The sequence below is a fragment of the Eschrichtius robustus genome, chromosome 1, assembly GCF_028021215.1.
Source record: "Eschrichtius robustus isolate mEscRob2 chromosome 1, mEscRob2.pri, whole genome shotgun sequence".
In the NCBI taxonomy this organism is placed as follows: domain Eukaryota; kingdom Metazoa; phylum Chordata; class Mammalia; order Artiodactyla; family Eschrichtiidae; genus Eschrichtius; species Eschrichtius robustus.
This window is the reverse complement of record NC_090824.1, coordinates 116190418-116213513: the sequence shown is the minus strand read 5'-3', so window position 1 is coordinate 116213513 and position 23096 is coordinate 116190418. Positions and strand designations below refer to the sequence as shown.

The following is a 23096-nucleotide window of genomic DNA, read 5'->3' as shown; positions in this document are numbered from 1 at the left end:
GCCTTTTCTATTGATAACTACATGGGGAAATTAAAATGAGTCCGAGAAACAAAGCAATCAAGCCTCCTGCAGAGAACAATTACCAGTGTTTTTGGACCACCAAAATTCCAATCTACAAACTGTTAACACTTATAACAGCAACAAAGCTTGACTGTCTCCATTTGCCACATACCTTTTCTCCTTTTCCCTCTCCTATGTTAACCAGCAACTTAACTAATGAAGTTCTATTTTTGTCTGCATCCTGTGGGCTTCCCTGATAGAACTATGTAAACCATCTCTTTCCTATACTTGAAAACAATCACATTTAGATAATTCCAGGAAAAAAAGTAAGCTTCTTGTTTTCAAGCATATTTCACATACTTGATGCATGATTTTAGAAATCTATTTACTGTCCTCTAAGTATCATTTTGCTATTTCTGGACAAAAGCATCAGAAAGATTTGCAGAGCAAAGATTGGGTACAATGTGACCTTTGAAATTGGTTATAAGCATGAGGACAGAACAATGGTAGAATAAGTTCCTGAGTATAAAAACAGACATAATTTCATGACTGATTTACTCATTAGACTAATCATTACATAAGACTGACTGTAGAAGCTAAAATTACTCGGGTAAAATTTTTTGTAGCAGAAAGTGCTAACAGAGACTAAAAGTTATGTGCCTAAACATGGAAGACTGTAAGTAATTTGTTTTTACTTATATTGTTTTATAACAGGTACTAATTACCAGTGACCTAAGTAACTTATGGATTGAGTCCAAATAAAGAGGGTGGAACAGTGAAGAAATAGATGGTTCAATAATTTAAGGAGAGGACAATATAGGATATACACTCTGAAGTACAATGTGGTTCCATGCCAATACATGACATGGAACTTGATCTGATAACAAATTAGGGTAAATTTGTCATGTACTATATAAGTATCACTTTTTCTCCAATTCAAACTTTCAATGAAAAAATATATATATACAAATAAAGAAGGTGGTATGAGATGAGTAACTTATTAAATATAAGTGGCCAAAAATAATTTGAATTTCTCCACTGAGAGAAACTTTAGGCATTTTAATCTGGAAAGTCTAATTCTTACCAGTTGGGGCAGAGACTGAGTTCTTATAAATCTTCTGACAGAGGCCATGAAAGAACAGGAAGAAGGGTTAGGATATTATAAAAGGAAGAGAGGGAAAGGGGTGACCCTCCCTCTTAAAGGGAACCCATTCTATTGTTCTCTTGTAAAACCAAGAAAGTCAATCATGTAGCTATGGAAAGCTGTGTAGTGAAAGTAGACAATCATAAAAAAAATAACTAATATTTATGCATCCAAAATGGTTGAAGTGCTGTCTATTTGTTATCTCATTTGATTCCCCTCCAAATCCTCTAGAAATATTAGTATATTCATTTTGTTTATTGGAAAACTGATCTGGCAACCTGGCAAATGAAGTTGATATAGCCCACTAGGTAAGTGCTGGAAAAAAAAACATTTTACTATGTAGAAGGGCTCCAAAGAAAGATTCCCCAGGCACCTAAATACATAAATAAATAAATAAATGGAACTTAATGACAGAATTAAAAAAGCAGATTCTGTGGAAACCTAACAGGTATGTTTGGGATCCAGTTAAACTCCATGGGCTTGGATCTTTGGGTTTTCAGACCATTTTCAGATATGACATTTAGACTTGCCTTCTACCTAATGTGGGCATTGAGGGTAGTAATCAGAGACTAAGCATTTTCAGACCTTTATATATTTTTTCAGGACAGAATTATTGATCAACTTTAAAATTTGAAAAGTATTTTAATTAAACATTTAAAAATAACAGAACTAAGCTCAAATTTATTATAATAAATGTAAACTGAATCCACCCATAAAAAGACAAATTCTGAGATTGAATTTTAAAACTAAGCTATCTGTTTTTATGAGATATGCATAAAACACATTAAGATTTAAAGAAAGGGCTAGAAAAGTTTCTATCAAGGAAGATATTAACCTAATTACTTCAGTGAGCTGTATTAATATCACAGAATATTTTTAAGGAAAAAACATTCAAGAAATGAACAGGTTTGCTACCAAAAGTTGAAAGAGACAATTTGATTGCTACCAAAAGTTGGAAGAAACAATTTATCAGGGATATAGAAGTCCCAAAATTTATGTACTGAACAGAAAAAGCTCATATGGGATATCTACAGTGTTGATCATGTACTAAGCCATAAAGCAATCTTCAATTAAATACCAAAGACTGAAAATACAGTCCACGTCCTCTGAACATGATGCAGTAACAAAAATAAAGCCCTTATCTCTGGAAGAGTAATGAATATACTTTCTAAATAACTGATGAGTCAAAAATATTAATCACTGGACAATTTATGAAATAATTCTATTTCAACAACAATAAAAGCACTATACATCAAAACTTGTATGATGCAGCTAAAATGTGCTGAGAGGAAAATGAATAGTTTAAAATGCATTTGGTAGAAAAGACAAAAAGAAAATTAGGTTATACAAGTGTGGTAAAAATATAAACAACAGCAACAAAATGATAGATACGAAATCTTTGAAATTTAGAAGGAGGAAGAAAATGAGGAAGGAATATACAAGGGATGGAAATATTCTCTTTTTAAAGCTCTGAGTGATGGATATAAGGTGTTTGTATTGTTATTTACTCCCTTCATTTATGTTGTAGATATTATTTTGTGTGTATGCACTAGTTAATAGCAACAATAAAAATTAACAAACTACATATTCAACTTAATAAGTTAGAAAAATAGCTTCAGGGAAAATATAAAAAGTAGACGATGAATAAGAGCAGAAATAAATGAAATATAAAACAAAGAAACAAAATATGGAGTCAGCAAAACAAATGCCAGAGAATCTCTTGCAGTACTGATTCTATAAAAGAGAGAAAAAAATACAAATAAATAATAAGATGAAAACAGCACAAGCTTTTATAAATGATATAATTATATGGAACAATTTGACGGTATTAAATCTGCAAATTCAGAAAAAAGGATAACCTTCTGGAAAAAATATAAATGATTAAAATTGACTCAAGAACAAATGTTTAAATAACATGGATAGAATTGTTATACTACGTAAATTGATTTAGTAGTCATATAACCACCCTAAAAAAACAAAAACAAAAAAAGTACAAGACGGTTTTAGAGGCAAGTTTTGTCAGTCTTCAAAGGTTAGCAACACTTACTTTATGCAGATCACCCCAGAGAAGTGGAAAAGGAAATCTTCCCTACTTATTTTATAAAATTAGTTTATTCTCGATGCCACAATTGTTCAAAGACATGGTAAATCATAGGCCATTTTACTAATGAATATAGGTGCAAAAATCTTACATAATTAGCAAACGTATGAGAAAATTGAGGCCAAGGAAATTTCAGTAACTTGCCCAAGTTCCCTCAGGTAGTAGATGGTGGACTTGGACCGACATTTTTCTCAAGCCAAGGACCATGATTTCCTTCTCTTGAAGAAGGAAAGAAGCAGGACCAATAGCAATACTACTTGTAAACAAGAGATAACCTGTACATTTGGTGTCATTGCTGATGACTCCCCTGTCAGTACTCCCTGCAATCTGCCCCTCAGTTGCAAAGGTGACAGGGAGGCACTGGGCTTAGCAGGTACTCTGGATACTTCATCCTAAGTCCCTGTTCCCACTGCCCTGACTGCCACTGCTGTGCCTGGCAAGACATTTCTTTAATTCTCTCTCATTGTGAGATAAGTATTATTACAGTTAACTTAACGATGAGATAAACAAGTCTCAGTGAGACAAAGCATATTGATAAGAAATGAGTTCTCAAAGGCAATAAGAGGTGGAGCTGAGATTCAAATTCAGGCCATATCACTTCAATACTTGTTCACGTGGTATGGAAGGATTCCTGTTCCTGAGCGGGAGTCCGGAATCCCTGGGTGAATTGAGCCTGCAACTTCCAGATTGAACCCCAGGCACCAGACAGGTGTTCTAACCTGTCTCCTCCTTCCATGTATCTTTCTAGGTCATGCTAGGAATAGGACCCAGGTCTGATATCCTGTTTATCCCCACACATAGTTCTTGCCAGTCCCTTTTCTTTGGCCTGAATCCTGTTATTGGAAGAAGGACCTCTATCCTCCTAGACAAATCAACCCTTTATGAGAATTGACACTCCCTATAAGCCTGCCCTTAGGCCAGCCTCCTAAACGTGGACACCAACCCAGATAGAACAAACAGTGTTCTAGAATCTCTTTTAGCCTTGGTGATTTGGATTCCTCACTCTACCTGAGTTTCTCATAACCATCATCTAAGCCTGAGTTTCTCATAGCCATCATCTAAGCCTCTAACCATCATCATCTTAGTCTAAATACCCCTGCCTACTAAAAGCTTCCATTATGAGCTATAGCAACAGTGGGTACAAAAGATAGTATCTCAGCTCCTCTCTCACTATAAGCATCATGACAGCAGGGATTTTTAAATGAGTTGTTCTCTGCCTTATTTCCAAAATCTGAAACAATGCCTGCAACACAGAAGACAGTCAATTAATATTTGTTGAAATAGTGAACGGATTTACTTTGATTGTGCTACTCTTGGGTCTAAACCTAGGAAACTATCACTGAGAAAGTAAGCACAAAGCTGAGCAGTGTAGTGCCGGGCAGATTATTGTTGTGGTATATGGATACCAGATTGTTATCCTGTCTGGTGTTATTAAACCAGATGGGAATATTTCAAAGCTGTAGTACTTAAGGGCTGATTAGACAGAGATTCCCAATCAGTCCCAGTAGCTCCTCGTGGTGACTGGGAATTGGTGATGGATGGGGCGCCTGGCAATACTTTGCCCACTGCCAACAGTGTGTCAGTGGAGGTGGTGCTGGCTGACCCACTGTCATCTTGCATCAGACTTTATAGCCCTTTCCTTCCTTGGAAGAGATGACTGAGCTTTTTACCGCACATCTCTTTAATTCAAACAGAAGGGCTACCATTTTCCACATGGCCAAGCCTTTTTTCTTCATGTAAAGGCAAATATTTCATGCTTCACATTGAGGGTGCCTGGGACTCAAGGAACTGGGAAGTGGAAAGTATTTGCTCCAGCATTTATGTTAGTTGCCCATGTAATGACTTAATGTGACAGCTTGTCAAGAGTGACATTTAATATGCCTGCTGTACAGAAGTCATATTTCATTTGCTTTTTGAGACATGGGCCCCAGGGATACGGGCTCTATGAGTTTTAGAGGGAGCTGATGATGGAGCTGATGAGTTTTAGAGGGAGCTGTTCATCCACTCAACACCCACACAGAAATATCTTCTACATAGGTCTTCTGAAACTAAAGAAGCAAAATGATATGTTTAAGTAAAGGAACAGTAGATCAATAGCTAATTTAACTATGAAGTGAGGGTGTGGTCTCTGTCAGAGCCTCGGAAAATGTAGTAGCATTCCTCTAATTTCTGTCGCTTTCCTCTTCACTTTTCATAGGAATGAGTTATTTGTGCGTTAAACCAAATAGCAAATTTTAAAATATAAGAAAGGAACAGTCTAGGAGTCTATCAATAAAAACCTTCCATCTTGATTATTTCCTCAAAAGCAAAAGACTGGATACTTTGAGATTCAGCAAGCAATATGAGGCTTTCTCATATACCAGAGAATGTTTACTTTCTCTCGTATCCAAACTATAGTGAAAATACTACATGGCATCATAAACCCAGTAGATAAGAATAAGCCCCTGGGAAAGCAGCCATATTTTAAAAATCCTATGGCACAATAAAAAATGTTCTGAACTTGCTGTAGCACCCAGATATTCAAAGGGACATGTACTATTGCTGCTGTAGTACTTAAGGGCTGATTGGGTTGGGGAGGGCGGCTTGCTGATAGACACCTAGGAAAGGCTGGCTTTGGGTGGAAGATGACAATGACAGGAAGAAGAGAATGAAAAATATAAATATAAATAATGGTGTTTAAATGGCAAGTGCATAGAAATTTAAAACAAGTAATAATAGTGGCCACATTTTTATTCTCTAAGAATGACAAAGTCTCTAAAATTGGGGGAGGTAGAGTACATAGTTGCAATAAAGGAGGGCACAGATAAATTGTCTTGGATAAAAGCCCCAGCAGAGGGACTTTCCTGGTGGTCCAGTGGTAAAGAATCCGCCTTGCAATGCAGGGGATGCAGGTACTAAGATCCCACATGCCGCAGGGCAACTAAGCCCCCTTGCCACAACTACAGAACCCGCACGCTCTGGAGTCTGCGTGCCACAACTAGAGAAGAGAAAACCCGAACACCACAACTAGAGAGAAGGCCGTGCACCACAACGAAAGATCCTGCATGCCTCAACGAAGATCCCAAGTGCCGCAACTAAGACCCGATGCAGCCATAAAAGTTAATTAATTAATTGATTATTTTAAAAAAAGCCCCAGCAGAGTGGCTGTGCAGGATGCAGTTACCATGGCACAACACCCACTGCTCATTGGAATCACCTGGAAGTTTAAACAAAACAAAACCAAAAAACCCTCTTCTATCCAGGCTATACTTGAAGCCACTTAAATTAGAATCATGGGAGTGAGACTCAGACATAAGTATGTTTTAAAGCTCCCCCAGTTGATTCTAATGAACCAAATTCAAGAATCCCTGACCTCCTTGTACCTTCTAATCATGCTGGTTCTTTCATTCAACAAGAATTGACAAAGCATCTATCTTATGTCAGACAGTGTACTAAGCAATAGGGATGAAAATATTTAACAAGAACAACAAACAAGATATAGTGCTACCTTCATGGAGCCTAAAAGGAAAGGCTTACGCAAAATAATCAAACTGTAGTAACAAAAATAATAAGAACACCAGCTTGTAATTATTGTTTACTTGTACCCTAGGCTGTGTAAGCGTGTTAAATATTCATCCACTCCCTTAATCTTCTGTATTATTATCATCTCACTATACACATGAAAGAACTCAGGCTCAGAGAAGTTACATAACTTGCCAGACATGACAATGCTAATTTAGTGGCACAGATGGGACTCACCCTAAGCAGCCTTCACGCTTAACCATGCTATACCATACTATACTATGGAGGTCATGATTAAATGCTAGAAAAGTCCAGTGGAAGAAACTAATAACTGAGCCAGAAGGGGGGGAGAGCGTTTGGGAAAGCCTCCAAAAGGAAGCAAAACATGAACTATGTAAAAACTTAGCAGGATTTTTAAGGTAGACAGTAACAAGCAAACTGAGTTAGGATGAAATAGCATTTGTAAAGATGGGAAGGTGCATGCATATTTGAGCAGCACAGGATAATTTGTATGATCGTGCAGCTGAGGCCCTGAGAAAGTTTGTTTAGGGTCAGACTTTCCCCATGTTCCCAATTATTCCTAGAACTTTGGAATGAACATAACAAACAAGCAGCCCAAGCAGAATGCTTTTCCCCAGACTATGATCAATGCATAGTTAGTAACTGACTCTGCACCTACCAATTCCTCATTATTTAGAGACGTCCTAATCACCATAGCCAGGGAGAGTCCAGATTTCCGGGCAGCCAGGGTCTTAAAAAAAAAACCAAAAAAAAACACAGAATTATGAGGTGACTGCTATGTACCTATTACTCAGTAGAAGGTGAAACTGTAAAAGTATAGACTATCACTATTCACACTTGAGTCAATAGGGACCTACCATTTTCAGTAGTCAGCCAGTTCATCCAGAATGTGGAATCGTAGAACATTGAAGCTGAAAAAGTCCCTTTAGATCATCAAACCTAGGCTCTACATTTTACAGATGATAAAACTGAGGCCCAGCAAGGCAGGCTTGCAGCCCAAGGTTTCTAGGCTAGCAAGAGGCTTCTAAGACATTGTTTTTCCCCAAGACGATCATAATCACATTCCTTCATAAAACATGACCATTGATACAGGGCCAGCTGATCTGTCTGATAGCCCTGAATCACAACTGGTACTAGATGATTCTTGAGTTGTCCATAGTTCCCTGAAATATGCTTCCATATCTGGCCAGAAGATTTTCTTCCAAGTGTCCATTTTATCAACTGAGAATCATCATTAGACTTGTTTTCTTCACTCAATGTTGGTAACTTAGGTGATTTTAAATAAGAGTCACACCCCTTTAGTTTCCCCTGTAAAATAGAACCATTATGCTTCTCCCACCTGAAACATACACAATATAATATACTCGGATGGTGCTATAGAGAACTCTGGAAATCAGGAGTTCTATATGGGAATATTAAATCTTCTCTCCCATTACGAACAAAGGGAAGTCAGAGTGGAATAATAGATCTGGTCAGAAATATATCTCCTTGGAGCTACAAAGCCGTTGTGCCCCGTTAGGTTCAGTACAGTCCTAAGTGAGGAGGTGACTCACTCCTTGCTTGTAAACTCCTACCATCTCCACTCCTACCATGTAAACTTATACAGGACTTACCTCCAAAGATGATCTTCCATCTCTGACAACTGCTGTCCCTAAAATTATGTTTTTATTTTATTTTAGTCTGTATTTGGACCTGTTTATGTAAATTGGTCTGTCTTTCAGAATTGAACTAGGTGTTAAATTCTTGGAGAACCCAAACTTCTTATTCTAATATATCTCTTTTTATTTCCCCATCTTGCTCTCTTTGATCCCATGAATAAGAGCAGTGTACATTTGAGAAGATTGCCAAATATTAATTAAATAAAAGGAAAGTCACTCACCATGGCCTGAAGTGTCCAAGTGACAGAGAAAACAAAATATAAATAGTTAGACATATGACAGGTGAGAAAAGAGTATAATAATGTTAAATAAGTCTAACACTTAAAAATAATGTCACACTATAATGGCAGGAATCTGAGCTAATTGCACAGACATATCATGCTTTCCCGCATAAGATTTTTCCAGGCAAGATTTTGTCTTTCCTAATTTAAAAATAAAGTGATGACCTTCAGATGAAGGTTTTCATAGCAAAATTGAAAATTACTGGTATCAAGAAATTGTGCACATTGTTGCTAAAAGGGAAACTTCAGTTCCTCTGAGGGAAAATATATTTTCATGTAATAAACTATTAAGAATAAGCCTCCAGAAAAACGTGAAAACATTGTGAATGATAGAAAACATTTCTTTTTCATGTTGATGGGCTATCTGTTTTTAGAATTTAATACAGACTATTATCAATTCTTTGCATCTCTAAGCAGTCCCCAGCATATTTCCTTATAGGAGAGTTTGTCATTCAGAGTTATGTTCAGGGCTAATAAAGGTTTTAATGACTTGGAAGCCATGGTTTTCTTTGGAGAGTGGAACAGCTTATTAATTTGGCTAGACTTGATCTTAATATATGAGAATAAAGAACTGATTAATATTATCTGCATGCTTCATAAAGTACTAAAGTTTACTGGGTTAAGATGAAGACTGTTAAATCTAGCCTTCAACTGCAAAGTAAACTTGTGGTCATCAAAGCCCAGTTGCAGCAGCCCACTTTGCATGCTGTGTGACTTCTTTCTGCTCAATTATAGGGCCATTTGTTAAACTCAATTTGTAATTTCAACTAATATCAAAAGCTATCAAAAGGTTAGAGTTATTTCCTCCATCTAACAGATTTTAAAGAAATAATAAATATAACACTTGCTAGCGTCCGGCTTCTTCTGTGTTTTATTCTATGATATATTTACAGGCTAGGCATTTAATGAGAAGGACAATATGACATCTAATAAAGATAAAGACAACGTATGCAGTCAAAATGAATTAAAACAGGAGTGACTCACCACATCTCGTACAATAGGCAGTGTTTTTTTCCTACGGAGATCTGGCATACTATCAATGCCATAAAGTCCCCGCCCGGCTCTGAAAGAGGGGGAAAAAGGAATGATTTTAATGGTTAACTGACTCTTTATAAGAAAAATTCCACTCTTTGTAGTAAAAAGGCTGTGAAAAAAGGTTAAAGGATTATCATGCTGGTTCAGACAGCAGCAAAGATCCAAGACTCAAGGACCTTGCCCAAAAATGAGAGACTGACTACCCCACATAGTGATCACTTGCCTTCTTGGATAGTTGCATACTTTGAAACTTTATACATGGCCTGATTTGACACATTGTTTTACTGTACCACAGAGAGGACAATTGAAATTGTTACATATATGGAACTTTGCACCTCGAGGAAGAAACAGAACCAAGCCAGTTTTGGTGAAAGTTTGGTCTGTCTGCAATGGTAAAAAAAAAAATTACTTTTATTGTAAAAATACTATCTTTTGTGTATACTGCATCTTCACAGATTGAACTCCAAAGTGGCATCTCAAGGATTTATAGACACATCTAAAATATTAGTGATTATTCCAATACCATAATTTCCACATATCTGAATTATCTAAAGATAAATGCACAAGATTATAATAATTTGTTATACAAGGATGTTCACTGCAACTTTTTTTTTTTTTGTAGTAACAACAAAAGCTAGGTAACCTAAATATTCAACAACAGTATACTGATTGAATGAATTATAGTATATTATACAATGGGAAGGATGCAATTGTTAAAGTGAATACGGTAAATATATATGTGTATATATGAAAAAATACTTATAGTATGTTAAGAAAGCAAGTTTGCATATTATTGTTTCGTATGGTCCCACAGTTGTATGTGCGTTTACATATGCACAGAAAATTTCTAGAAATATATTCACCAAATTGGTAAACCGTAGTTACCTCTGTGGAGTGAGAGAAATTGGGTGATTGAAAAAGAGAAGACTCTCCCTATGTTATAAATCTGTTAATGTCCAATGTTTTTATAATAAGCATGTGCCATCTTTGCAATTTAAACTAATTTTAAAATATATTAATATTAATGCTTATTAAAATAAGTTTAATAGGTTGAATTTGTTTTATTGCATTAAAGCTAGTCTTTTTATACAACCAAAAAGGTGCTAACGTTATTGATGATAGCTACTCCTTCCACTCACGTGAACTGCAAAACCCCGGCTAACCTCTAGCTGAGAGTCAGCTTTTGCACCAGAAACACCACAATTCATACTGCTGGGTTTAGGTGGGCAGCTCTGCCATTGGAATAGGCTACAACAGCCAATAATAGGTTATCAGCATTTTACTGTCCAGTTTTCACTGACTCAGAGATTGTTTCTTCATTTCTGCTGAATTTAACAAAGGGAAACCTTTGTCTTATTGGATCTCTCTTAGTAGCCGCAGTCTTAATTCAAATACTTACAGTTGTACCAATTTGGTGATCTTGGACAATTTACAAAAATGCATCATACAACTCATACAAAATATTAATAAAAGCAAAATATTAATAAAGATAAGATGGTAATAAATAGTAATAATGCCATCAACTACATGTCTGAAAATGAGGACCAAATGCAGTAATAAATGTGAAATATTAAAACCACTGCACATGGGTAAGAAGGGTGTCAGTGACGAACTGAATATACTTAAGGTCACACACTTGAACTAAAAGTTACCTGTATATCATAGAACACAGGACAAGAGTAATTGTGGGCAGAGATCAAGGAAGAGGAAAGAAAGAAGAGGGGGAAGGAATAAAAGATGGGAGGGGAGACAGTGTGTGGTAGGGGGAGATGACACCTAAGTAGTCCACCACTGAACCTGTGAAAAAGGAGTTAATACAGCTTCCATCGTTTTCTAGAATAATGCCAATTGACACTCTGTAGGTTAAGGGTTGTGATAGTCACAGTGACAGTCAGAGATCAGGAACTGCAATCACAAAAGAATCATTGGCAGCATCTTCTTATGAACTGCAAGAAACTGCAGAGTATATAGGAGGAGGAAAGGGCAGTGAATTTCTTTTTTCTTTGCAACACTCATCTTCAGAAAGACTACTACTCTCTCAGTGTGACGTCTTGCTTCCCTCCTATCCTATTTCCGTATTCTTGCCCTCTCCCTGCCTTGACCCTCCCACATCCCAAACATCAAATATATGGGAAAAGGATTATGTGAGTGGCTTCCTAAAAGGACTTTTCCAGTTTCATTTGCTCCAGTCTAAGGCTCTGATTCCAAGCAGTTTCTATTTTCTCTCCTCTGTGAACAGAATAATAATGGCATAAAATGTACATCAATAAATGTCTTTCCACCACATTACATAGCAATCATACTAACTGCCTCCAAATATTCTGAAATGTTTTGAAGTTCCTTTAATAACTTTTTAAAGAAACACATTCAGTTGTGATAATGGTTGAGAAAATGATTTATAAACTGCCAAGTGTTATATAAATGATGTGTTTTCTTCCTATCAATAACAAATTATTTATTTTCTTTATGTTTTCCTTCTTGTGGAACTTAAATTCCCAAGCCAGCCTAGAATTTTGAGCAACCTCATATTTTCACAAATTCAGGAATCAATTGCACATATATATGTTCTTGAACCTCACACTTCACCCTTATGCTTCTCTCATCAGAACAGAGATATCCAAGAACCCAGGCCAAACTTGAACCCAAGTTAGAAGACATGGATCCAAAATTCATCTCTGCCCCCTCTGAGCTTGTCATTTACTTTCATTAAACCTATATTTTTAAATTGCAATGCAATAAAAATGTTCTCTTAACATTCACAGATAGTTCCCAAAATGTTCTTTATCAGGTTGTGCTTCCTTATAATTTTACATCTTCATCATTACTATAAGAAGTTTGTATAAACATATACTTTAATGAGCTTATCCATCAAGTAATAATAAGACTTTTATTTCAAACCTGAATCTTAAAAAAAAAAAACAAACAATCCTGCCCTAATAGCCTCACCTCATGAATAGAGAAGTGCTTGGTGAATACTGTGAAGCTCTACACAAATATTTTTGTAATATTTACTGAGAGACTTCCTAACCAGGAGAGATCTGGGAGCGATTAGATAACAAGAAAATGGTGAAGCCTGGAAAGAACAGTAGGTAAGTAAATTATTGCCTTATAGGCAAGAGGTCAAGTTCATGGATATCCGTTAAAGACATGAGCTAGGCTTGATGATCAGGAGGTCACAGGAAGTCATCAACACAGGCAACAGCAGACAAGTAATTCTGAAGGGAAGCCTAATTCTAGGGAAGAAGCTGTCTGATTTCAACCCTTTCTGGTATCGCTGATTGGATTAAGCCATCTTTAACTGTAGCAAGCAAACTAGCTAATTCTAGCTAATATTTACGTGGCGCTTACCAGGAGCCAGAGAGAATGCTATCCATCATAGCCAGTCTTTACAAGCATTACCTCATTTTATTCTCAAAAAATCCAATAAGGTATAACTACAATTATTTCTCTCATTTTATAAATGAGGAAATGGAAGCATAGAATAGTTCAGAATCATCCCAAAGGTCATTATCTAAGTCAGAGATAGCACTGCCAAGATTTGGCTTCCCATACTCTACTGCTTATATGATTACATTATTCCACATTTACAACAATAATATGAGTTGAGGTTTCCCATTAATCCCATTTTACCTTTAAAAATTGAGCAATTTCCCTAGGCCTAGAAATATCTGGCAGAGCTTGATTTCCATTGCAGGAGTGTCTTGCCTCAAACCTCATGTTCTTAATAACTAATATATGTTTTTTTTTTTTTTTTTGGTAGGAGGAAATCAGAGGCCTGTCCTAGTAAAGGTGCTGCTAGTATTTGAATTTAAAAAAATGTATTCTAAGGGTATTATCTTCGAATTAGAAACACTGTATTACTGTATAAGATAGTCCCAATCCTTCCCAAGTGGTTCCTCTCCAGCTATTCAAGTGTTCTCCCAAGGAAAAAGGAGACCTTTAGACTACAGGCGTTACAAATGAGATAAAAGTATCAGGAGATCTACAGAACTATCTGGAACGTCAATGATCACATATAATTGACAATGGATATAATTTTACAGGCTAAATTGAGATGTGTTCTAATCCAACATTTGTTCTATTAAAAAGTCTTCATATTTTTCATGGTTTTATTCCTTAGTTCTTTGCATAATTATACTAAAAGAAGTTTACTGAGTTTAATAACATCTGAGTATAAAAGTATATGGCTATATACCTTGACGTGGGTTCAGTTAATTATCTTGTTACAGAAAAAAACACATATCGTCTAAAAGATATATACAGTATGCTGTAATTTTTAAGAAATCTGATACACAGGTAGAAGAGGTAAAGCTGATTTTTACTAAGTACATAGTAATTATTTTTAATCCAAAATTGATTTGATAACATACGGAGCCTCTACGGATTGAAAAAGAACTCTGAGAAGGCACCAGGAGAGTACTGCATGGAAACAATTAAGCAGGTTTCCTGAAAGTATTACTTTCTGATTATGGGACAAAGATGTGCTATTTCCACATGTGGATGCTTGATGCTTAATTGGTAATATTCAGAGACTTGCTGATTTCCATTAGAAATCAGAAAATTGTTAGACTCTGTTTATATCCAAAGGAGTTGTTAAATTAATTGAAGACTACAGGCCTGAAAAAACAAATTACAGCGCTTCTGTTTATTTCTATGTTTCCAAGGCAATTATTGGGAAGGGCTATATAATTAATCTTTTTTAGCATTATGGAATATTAAGGCAACGTAAAGGTTAACAATAAATCATATTAACTCCCTCTCCTCTAATATAGCTGTACTCTCAGCCTTTTAAAAACAACTCTTTGTATTTATTTCATTACTTAATGATGATAAACATACAATGATCTATATTGCTTCTTTTGCTTAACATGATCTATTTTACATACATTTTAACACACTTTTCTTGATGATCATTATATACTTTAATTATTCCCTGCAGCATATTAGGATATGTTATTCAGGATATTTTCTTTTCATTTTTTTTTTTTCACCTTCTGGAAGAGATTTCCATTACTGTCAACACCGAATGAGTATTTATGTTTGTGTAATTGATGACTCACTCCTCACAGCCAATTAATCATCAATTCCTAATGATTTTTTGATTCTTTATCTCATCAAAACTAAGGCACCATCTATCATAAGATAAAGCAGTATTTTATATATCAGTGTGAAAAAATCAAATTAATCTCTGACACCATGCTTTCTTAGCAATTAGAATTTAAATTTTATACTTATTGAAAGGGCACTCTTTAAGTGACTTTGTCTATGGCATAGATTTCTGTCCTATGGCACGTACATTTTTCTATATATGAAAAGGAAAATATAAGCAAACCAAATTGTTATTCCTTAAGCTTCTCATTCAAAATTCAACCTTTCAGAATTACTCTGCAACCCAGAATTGTCACTGTCTGGGACTTTTTCCAAATTATTGCCCTTTAAGCCATCAAGAGCAACGGTTGATCGGGCATTATGGAAAACAGTGCTCGATTACTGTCCCTTGTATTCCCAGAAGCAGATAGTTCTGCTGCAGATTTCAGTGATGGTGGGCTCTCAACCTTACCAAAAGCATCAAAAGAGACAAACGAGACTCTCATCCTTCCTCCAATCATCACTGTTTTTCTAAACTGAAGCATTAAGAGATTGCAATTGTCCAGCCATACCACTAGCAATAACAATAAAATGATTACACTTTCCCAGGGCACTTTTAACTAAGTTTACAAGCGTGCAGGCTTGTAAACTCTTACAACTGCTGCTTGGCTACCAATGTTTTTAAGACACCGTCGGTTATTAAGGTGCATCTCCATTTGTTATAAAGTATAAAAATGTGCACTGTAGAATTGATAAAACGATTCAGCCGTCTCCCTCTTGAACTCTCCCCTTGACAGTGCCCTAGTCCAGGCTTTCCTATCTTAGCTAATGTCTTAGAATTTTTGCCAGCCCATTTTTTACGCTGCCAACAGAGTGATTTTTCTAGAACACAAATTTGAAGATGTGTTTTTTTTATACTGAATATGCCTTAGCGCCTACAAGCGCCTACAAAGAACAAACCCCTTTACATCCCAGTAAGGTACGATTTCTCCTCCAGTCTCATCTCTTTCGACTTCTCGCTAGACTTCCTTTCTCCAGTCATCTTGAACTCCTTGCAGATCCCCGGAGGCATCACACTGTTCCCTGCTTGTCTGCTTTCACTCTGCTATTTCCTCTGCGGTACTGGCCTCCTTGCTGAGTGGCCTAAGCTAACACCTACTGACCTCTCAAATGAAACTGGAACAGAATGCTCATCCGTCCATAAGGTAGATGTCAGTCCATCCTCCCCATCTCAGCCAACTCTACTTGACTGTGACCTCAACATCAGGATGCCCAGTGGAAGGGGCTGGGGAGTGAGGGGAGGAAAAAGGGGGAGGACCATGCCTCCCGCTTTTCAGTCGCGCTTCTCAGCAGCTGTGGGTTAAAAGTAAATATTTGTTACTGAGAGAAGGATATCCTACTTTTTGGTTGAACTGGGGCAGAAAAACACTGGAGAACAGTTGTTCTAAGTCTTCTGCCATGACCCCTGTAAAACCGCATTCTGTTTGTTTACATGGAAGTCCCTGCCAGAATATAGGTTTCCAAAAAATGAGAAATAAATCTTACTCTTCTCTACTCCCCTAGAGCCAACTCTGGCATGTAGCAGGGAAGACTGAAACACGGAAGGTCAAGTGACTAGGCCTTGACACTGGAGAGATGAGACATGAAGCAAGCCATGGTTTTTATTATCTCTGCTTCATTATCTCTGAAATAACACCTAAAAAGAACAAGACAGAAGCCAGAGGACCAGGGAGAAAGGTAAGGACCACACACTGAAGTGGGGTAGCAGGCAAGGACTCAGTCACTGGAACAAGCTAAGAGCCTACTTACTCCACCAGGAAATATTTTTTCACCTCTATGAACCTTGATTATCTCATATGGAAAATGCAAAATTTACCTTCACAGTGGCATTGTGGGGAGCACTGATTGAGGAGACATGTGTAAGTAGATTATGCATTATTGGTAGCAATTATTTTATTCTAGACTTGTGTAAACAGGAACATGATTGAAGTTGATGTAATGTTTGCTGGCCCACTGCTGTCCTACGGCTAGTGACATTCCTCCAACTAAGGAAGAGATTAGTAACAGTCTCTGGCAGGCATGCACTTGTGGGTAGCTATCTACTTAAAGAATTAAAGAAAGAGAAGGGCAGAAAGCCAAATTTGTAATTGCATCCCATGCGGTATTCTGAGCGTTATTAACTTCCTCTTCTGACTCAGCTTTGGTCTAGACTTCTTTCCTCTGCTGGTCTCGTTTTGGTGAGTGCCTCAGCCCTGATGAGTACGCATCTTGGCTGAGCTTATTCCTTGCCTAACCCTCCTCTACAGTCCTGGTCCCAGTTATTTAACTTTATGTTGAACAAAGGTCTCACAGATGCTCCAACCAAGTCCATTTTTTCTGTTAGCTCTAATCTTGAAAAACACTGCTTTTACCCTCTCAAATAATTGTCTAAGCCCTGACTTAAAACAGAAATAAAATTCAAAGCATAAAGCTTCTCCCTAGTACTAATCATTCCAGACTCCTCTATCTTCTCTTCATTATTTCCTGGGTTCTCTGAACTGTGGCCATAGAGTAGGATATTTGTCTTTATTGAAAATCACATCTAGTCCTCTAAACTACCACTGATGATCTCTGTGGCAGGAACTACATTAGAGACCAACACGATGTCTCTCGGTAAAACTGGCACAGCCGTATTTCCTTTTGCCTTGGAGTGATCACTAGTTGCTTGGGGGAGAGTGAGATAAGCCACTCCTGTGTATCTACCGGTTCCACATTCCTAGGCTCAATCAACTGCAGATTGAAAACATTTGGAAAAACATAATCCAGAAAGTTCCCAAAAGCAAAAATTGAATTTTCTGTGTGCTGGCCACTATTTGCATAGCATTTACAACTATCTAAATAGCATTTACATTCTACTTGCTATTGCAAGTAATCTAGAGGTGATTAAAAGTATACAGGAGGATGTACATAGGTTATATACAAATACTACACCATTTTATACAAGGAACTTAAGCATCTTCAAATTTTGGTAACTGTGAGAGCCCGGGAACCAATCTCCCACAGACAGCAAGGGGTGAGTGTAATCGGCTTGAGTTTAGAGGCCATGGTTGTAAAAAAATATATAGAAAATTATGTGCAGGGGGACAATGCTGCTCCCATTTGCGAGGCCAAAGGGAAATGAAACTTTGTCAGGTTCAGCATATTCTTATCCTCCAACTCTTGCTCATTCTGGGCAAACGTTAATAAAATAGTGAACTGCCATGTTGAATTGCCATCATTTTTTGTTTGTTGGTTTTAACATCTTTATTGGAGTATAATTGTTTTACAATGTTGTGTTAGTTTCCGCTGTGTAACAAGGTAAATCAGCTATACATATACACATATCCCCATATCTCCTCCCTCTTGTGTCTCCCTCCCACCCTCCCTATCCCACCCTTCTAGGTGGTCACAAAGCACCGAGCTGATCTCCCTGTGCTATGCGGCTGCTTCCCACTAGCTATCTATTTTACATTTGGTAGCATATGTATGTCAATGCCACTCTCTCACTTTGTCCCAGCTTACCCTTCCCCCTACCCGTGTCCTCAAGTCCATTCTCTACGTCTGTGTCTTTATTCCTGTCCTGTCCCTAGGTTCTTCAGAACTATTTTTTTTTTTAGATTCCACATATATGTGTTAGCATATGGTATTTGTTTTTCTCTTTCTGACTTACTTCACTCTGTATGACAGACTCTAGATCCATCCACCTCACTACAAATAACTCAATTTCGTTTCCTCTTATGGCTGAGTAATATTCCATTGTATATATGTACCACATCGTCTTTATCCATTCTTCTGTCGATGGACACTTAGGTTGCTTCCATGTCCTGGCTATTGTAAATAGAGCTGCAATGAACATTGTGGTACACGACTCTTTTTGAATTATGGTTTTCTCAGGGTATATGCCCAGTAGTGGGATTGCTGGGTCATAGGGTAGTTCTATTTTTAGTTTTTTAAGGAACCTCCATACTGTTCCCCATAATGGCTGTATCAATTTACATTCCCACCAACAGTGCAAGAGGGTCCCCTTTTCTCCACACCCTCTCCAGCATTTATTGTTTGTAGATTTTTTGATGATTGCCATTCTGACTGGTGTGAGGTGATACCTCATTGTAGTTTTGATTTGCATTTCTCTAATGATTAGTGATGCCATCATTTTTAAATGGTTTCCTTTCTCTTTCTTGCTTTCATTCTCTTACTCTTTCTCTAGTTCATACAGTAAATTTGTATATGACTTGACTTCACTGTAGTAGGCAAGGAGCATGGTTGTTTTGCTGAGTGCCTGGAGCACAGTGCATATCAATACATAGTTTTTAAGTGTTCTTGAATATTTCCACAAACTTGTCAGCACTTTCAAGTAAAGACATCCATTTTAGAACCAATTATCTTTCCTGCAAATGATTTTGGATGTCTCCTTTTGATTGCTTGGATTTTTATACTATCACCATTTGTCCAGTTGCAGAGGCTTAAACTCCTTAATAACAGCTAATCCAAGTCGAAAAACTTAACCAACCTAAGAAATTATATATTCTAAGTCTTGTATTTTAGGCATACAGAAACTCAGCTGCAAAAAACTTGCTTGTTCAAGATACCCAGCTTACAGCAGCTAGCTAGAAATTCTCAGGACTCCAGAACATCACTAATGCCCTTCCCTCTCCTTTGCTTCTAATATCCAAGAGGTAACAAGCCTTGTCCATTTCCATTCATCACAGTTTCTTTTCCTTCCTCACATTGTCTCTCATTTGTATCTTTCTTTATTTGGATCACCACAATTTTTGTTGTGAATTTTATCCTATTATACCTGGAATTCTTTCTGTTGACTTTCTAGTTACTAACTTCCTTATCTGCAGTTCATCTTGAACAGAACTGCCATGTCCATCTTGCTGTGAGTACGTAGCCATGAGGCTAACATGATGAAAGCAATGTTTCAAGAAGACCAGTCTGGCAGTGCTGTTCATGATGGATTAAAGGACAGATAAAGGAGACAGAGAGATGGTCTAAAAGATTGTTGAAGTAATTCTGGATTCCTTAATGAGGGTCTTGACTGAGGTGGTTTCACCACTTTCTTTTTCAACCCCTTCATTCCACTTTATGAACTCTGGTAAAATTTCCAATTCAAACTACTATAATATTTTAAAGAGTAAATGGCCTCGTTGCCAAGGAGAGCCTTTGTATTCCACTAAACTACTTTCTCCTTTCCTAGGCATTGACCTCTTACCACTCTGTAATGCTCCTTAGTACTTTAAGCAGGCTTTTCCTTTCAAATCCTTGTTCTTTTGAAACATTGTTTCAGAAATGCTCACTACCTCATTATTCATTTTTACATTATTTTTCAAAAGCTAATGTCATTTTTAAGTTTTTAAAGACATAAAGGGGATGTAAAACATTCACCATTCTGTTAGTAAAGGGGATTGCAGGCTATATTTCTAATTATTAAAAATATTTTTCATAGCAAAACAACAAAATGGTCCTAGGTTTTAGCACACAATGAGTTGCAGAAGTGAAAACCTATAATGCAGCTGTTAAACACTCCCCTGAAAATTTCTCAGTGTTAGTCTTACGGGGACAGTGTCAGGTGTCAGGGATTAACTTCTAACAACTCAATTATTATATGTACTTTCTAGGGCTCATTTCCTTAACAGATTGTTTATCAGATAGACAATATAGCATTTTCTAAGGCTTGCAATTCCCTGCACAGAAAACTTTTCTTACGCCTCCCATAACATTATCTGCACCTAGATTAAACTCATAACATCACATACTACACAAAAGAAAACAAAATACGCAGCCCCCAAATTTTCTTGTGACTAAGCAATTGTTATTATTTGGAAAAAAATGTCCCTTTAATTAAAATTCTTGCCACATAGGGTCTTGATTTAGGGTGTTAGTTTTTAAACTCCTAAACTAGGCTTCTGTGGCACAAAGCTACAGTAAATACGAAATTGTGTGTATTAATGTTCCTTGGTTTAAAGCTAATTTTCTTAGTAATCTCTCTCTGGAAAAACTCAGCATTCGTTTACATGTAGTTTATAAAATATAATCATTCGTAAATTAATGAAATACCAGCTTCTAAATATGCTTTACTTAGAGGCCATTAAATACAATCAAATATACAATAGCAAAGAAATTACATTTCTCAAAGCTGAAACCTCAGATTCCTTTTAATCATAATATTCTTTAGAAATATGCTGTCTTGAAATATTTAATCCCCTGAAATTTTAAACACTCCGTCTCCTACCAATAATGAAAATTAGTTTCTTAACAAACCCTCTCCAATCACTAATGAAAACTGGTAGTACCTAAAGGCAGAGACTAAGCCATTAGGTGGCTGCCAGACTTTCACAGCCCAAGCGGCCTCTTATTCTCAATGTTTTTTGAATCCTTTCTATAATTTGCTCTATGCTAAGAGAAACACTAAACATGGCCCAGAATTTAGCTCAGAATAAAGACACACCCTACCCAGTGGTCTACCTTTGATAGGTAGTACCAAGAAAGATCCTGAGGCCCTGCTCACCGCAAAGGAAAAAGAACAAAGAGTGAAGAAAACTCAAGTTCTGTGTATCTCAGGAAGTACCCTGTTCCCAGATAACATAACCGACTCAAGCCTTGATGATAGGTTATCCCATGGCTGTCTCATTATTTTAAGGGATATTACAGAATCTTGCAGTAGAATTAAAATATACTTTTAGAAAAACAATAAATATATACCAAGTACTGGTTTAGTGAATTGCCAACCAGGGAGTGGGTGTTGGAGGGATTCCAACTGAAACAAATATGCAGGGACAGAATATTATAATATTAATTATTTATTTTTAAAAATGTTTCTCTGGCCACTGATTCCAAGTCTGTTACTTCTCTCCCTCAATAGCTTCAATCTGTGCTCTGATTCCCTGGATCTCACGTCCTATGGCTGGAAAACTTCTGGAACCACTGGACTCAGCGACATTCTCATATCTATGAAAGCTTCAAGCATAACCACCTATTATGCTTAGCAAGCTAAGAAGTGGCCTCCCTAACCTATCCATCTGCTGAAAAATCATTCCTCTGTGACTCATTCAGGTACTCAGAGGAGTAACTGCCCAGGGTTGTACAAGGGATCAGAGCCTACGAAGTTAACAAAATTCAACTGGGTGATCTTAACCAACTTTCTTTAACAGCCAAGGACCAATTTGAGCATGCTACCACTATATTCAATTTACTCCTTCTATAATGATAATTATTTGCTCATATCTGATTTTCACTCAGATTATGGACTCCTCAAAAACAGGGACTATATACAACTTACTTTTCATCTCTAGTATTTGGTATAGGATTTGACATATGTTAGTATTAGTACACATACTACTTAGTAAATAACAGTAAAATTAATGATTGGAAGAATTCTTTTCAGTTATTTTTTAGACATTCCTTTTTAAGGCAAATAAACGTGTACATTTAGAATCTCAAGTAATTAGAAATCAAAACACTGTCCCAGTTCTCTTGCCTGCCTCAGGATCTGGAACAAAGATTACTATTCCAGAAGGTATGCTTCTCTGAAAATTGAAAAACAAATCAAGTCATGATTTCTCTAATCCAAAACGTTATTCTTACTGTTCTTAGCTTTACTTACCCAATGCAATCAGGGGTTAAATAGAGAATAAGTACGGTTTGTTCCTGATGGATATGCCTTGCATTTTCAGGTACAGTTACTGGAATTGAAATGGAGCTTTAAAAAGCACATACCCAGCCAAAAGGTAATTACAGTTATTTAAACAAAGGCAAATCCGTCTATGTTTAACCTAATGTGTCATCAACTCTGCTAGCACTGTCAAACTAGTATTCTAGAAACACTTTTTAAAGCCAGTATTTCAAACAAACAAACAAACATAGATGTAATTAGAATGGAAGAGAGACGGATGAGACCAAACCCTGTAGACTTGGGGGGTTTGACTGTGCTGACTGGAGAAGCAGAAAATGGGAAAACCTTGTTTATTCTGCTTGGCGCCTATGAGGAAAACCTTATCATGTTCATGGTCAGCAATGTTCTCTCCATATATGTTGATATTGGAGCTGGTTTTCAATGACTGTATATGAGTCTCTGGATTTGGGCAAGAATCATCTGGCCTGTGGTGTTTAAGTATAGTTACTTGAGAATGGGCATGTTTCTCAATATGGTCATTAACACAAAAATGATACAAAGATCTACCTGAATTTTTCCCTTAGCTGCATGCCTGGCTGTCCACGCATCCATCACATGGATCTCTCCTCAGAAG

The 23096-nt window shown here is 36.9% G+C and overlaps 1 protein-coding gene across 2 annotated transcripts in view; it reads right to left on the bottom strand.

The window, feature by feature from the left end:
- The window catches only part of UNC13C (unc-13 homolog C), a 589653-nt gene that overhangs the window by 382644 nt on the left and 183913 nt on the right, over positions 1-23096 (bottom strand). The window contains exons 4-6 of one of the 2 annotated variants that reach the window (XM_068536284.1): positions 9691-9769; positions 8647-8652; positions 7426-7497 (exon numbers count right to left, since the gene is read on the bottom strand). In XM_068536284.1, the coding sequence (XP_068392385.1) occupies positions 7426-7497; positions 8647-8652; positions 9691-9769 (157 nt within the window). The remainder of the gene's footprint in view (positions 1-7425; positions 7498-8646; positions 8653-9690; positions 9770-23096) is intronic. The other variant, XM_068536278.1, reaches the window with a different exon arrangement.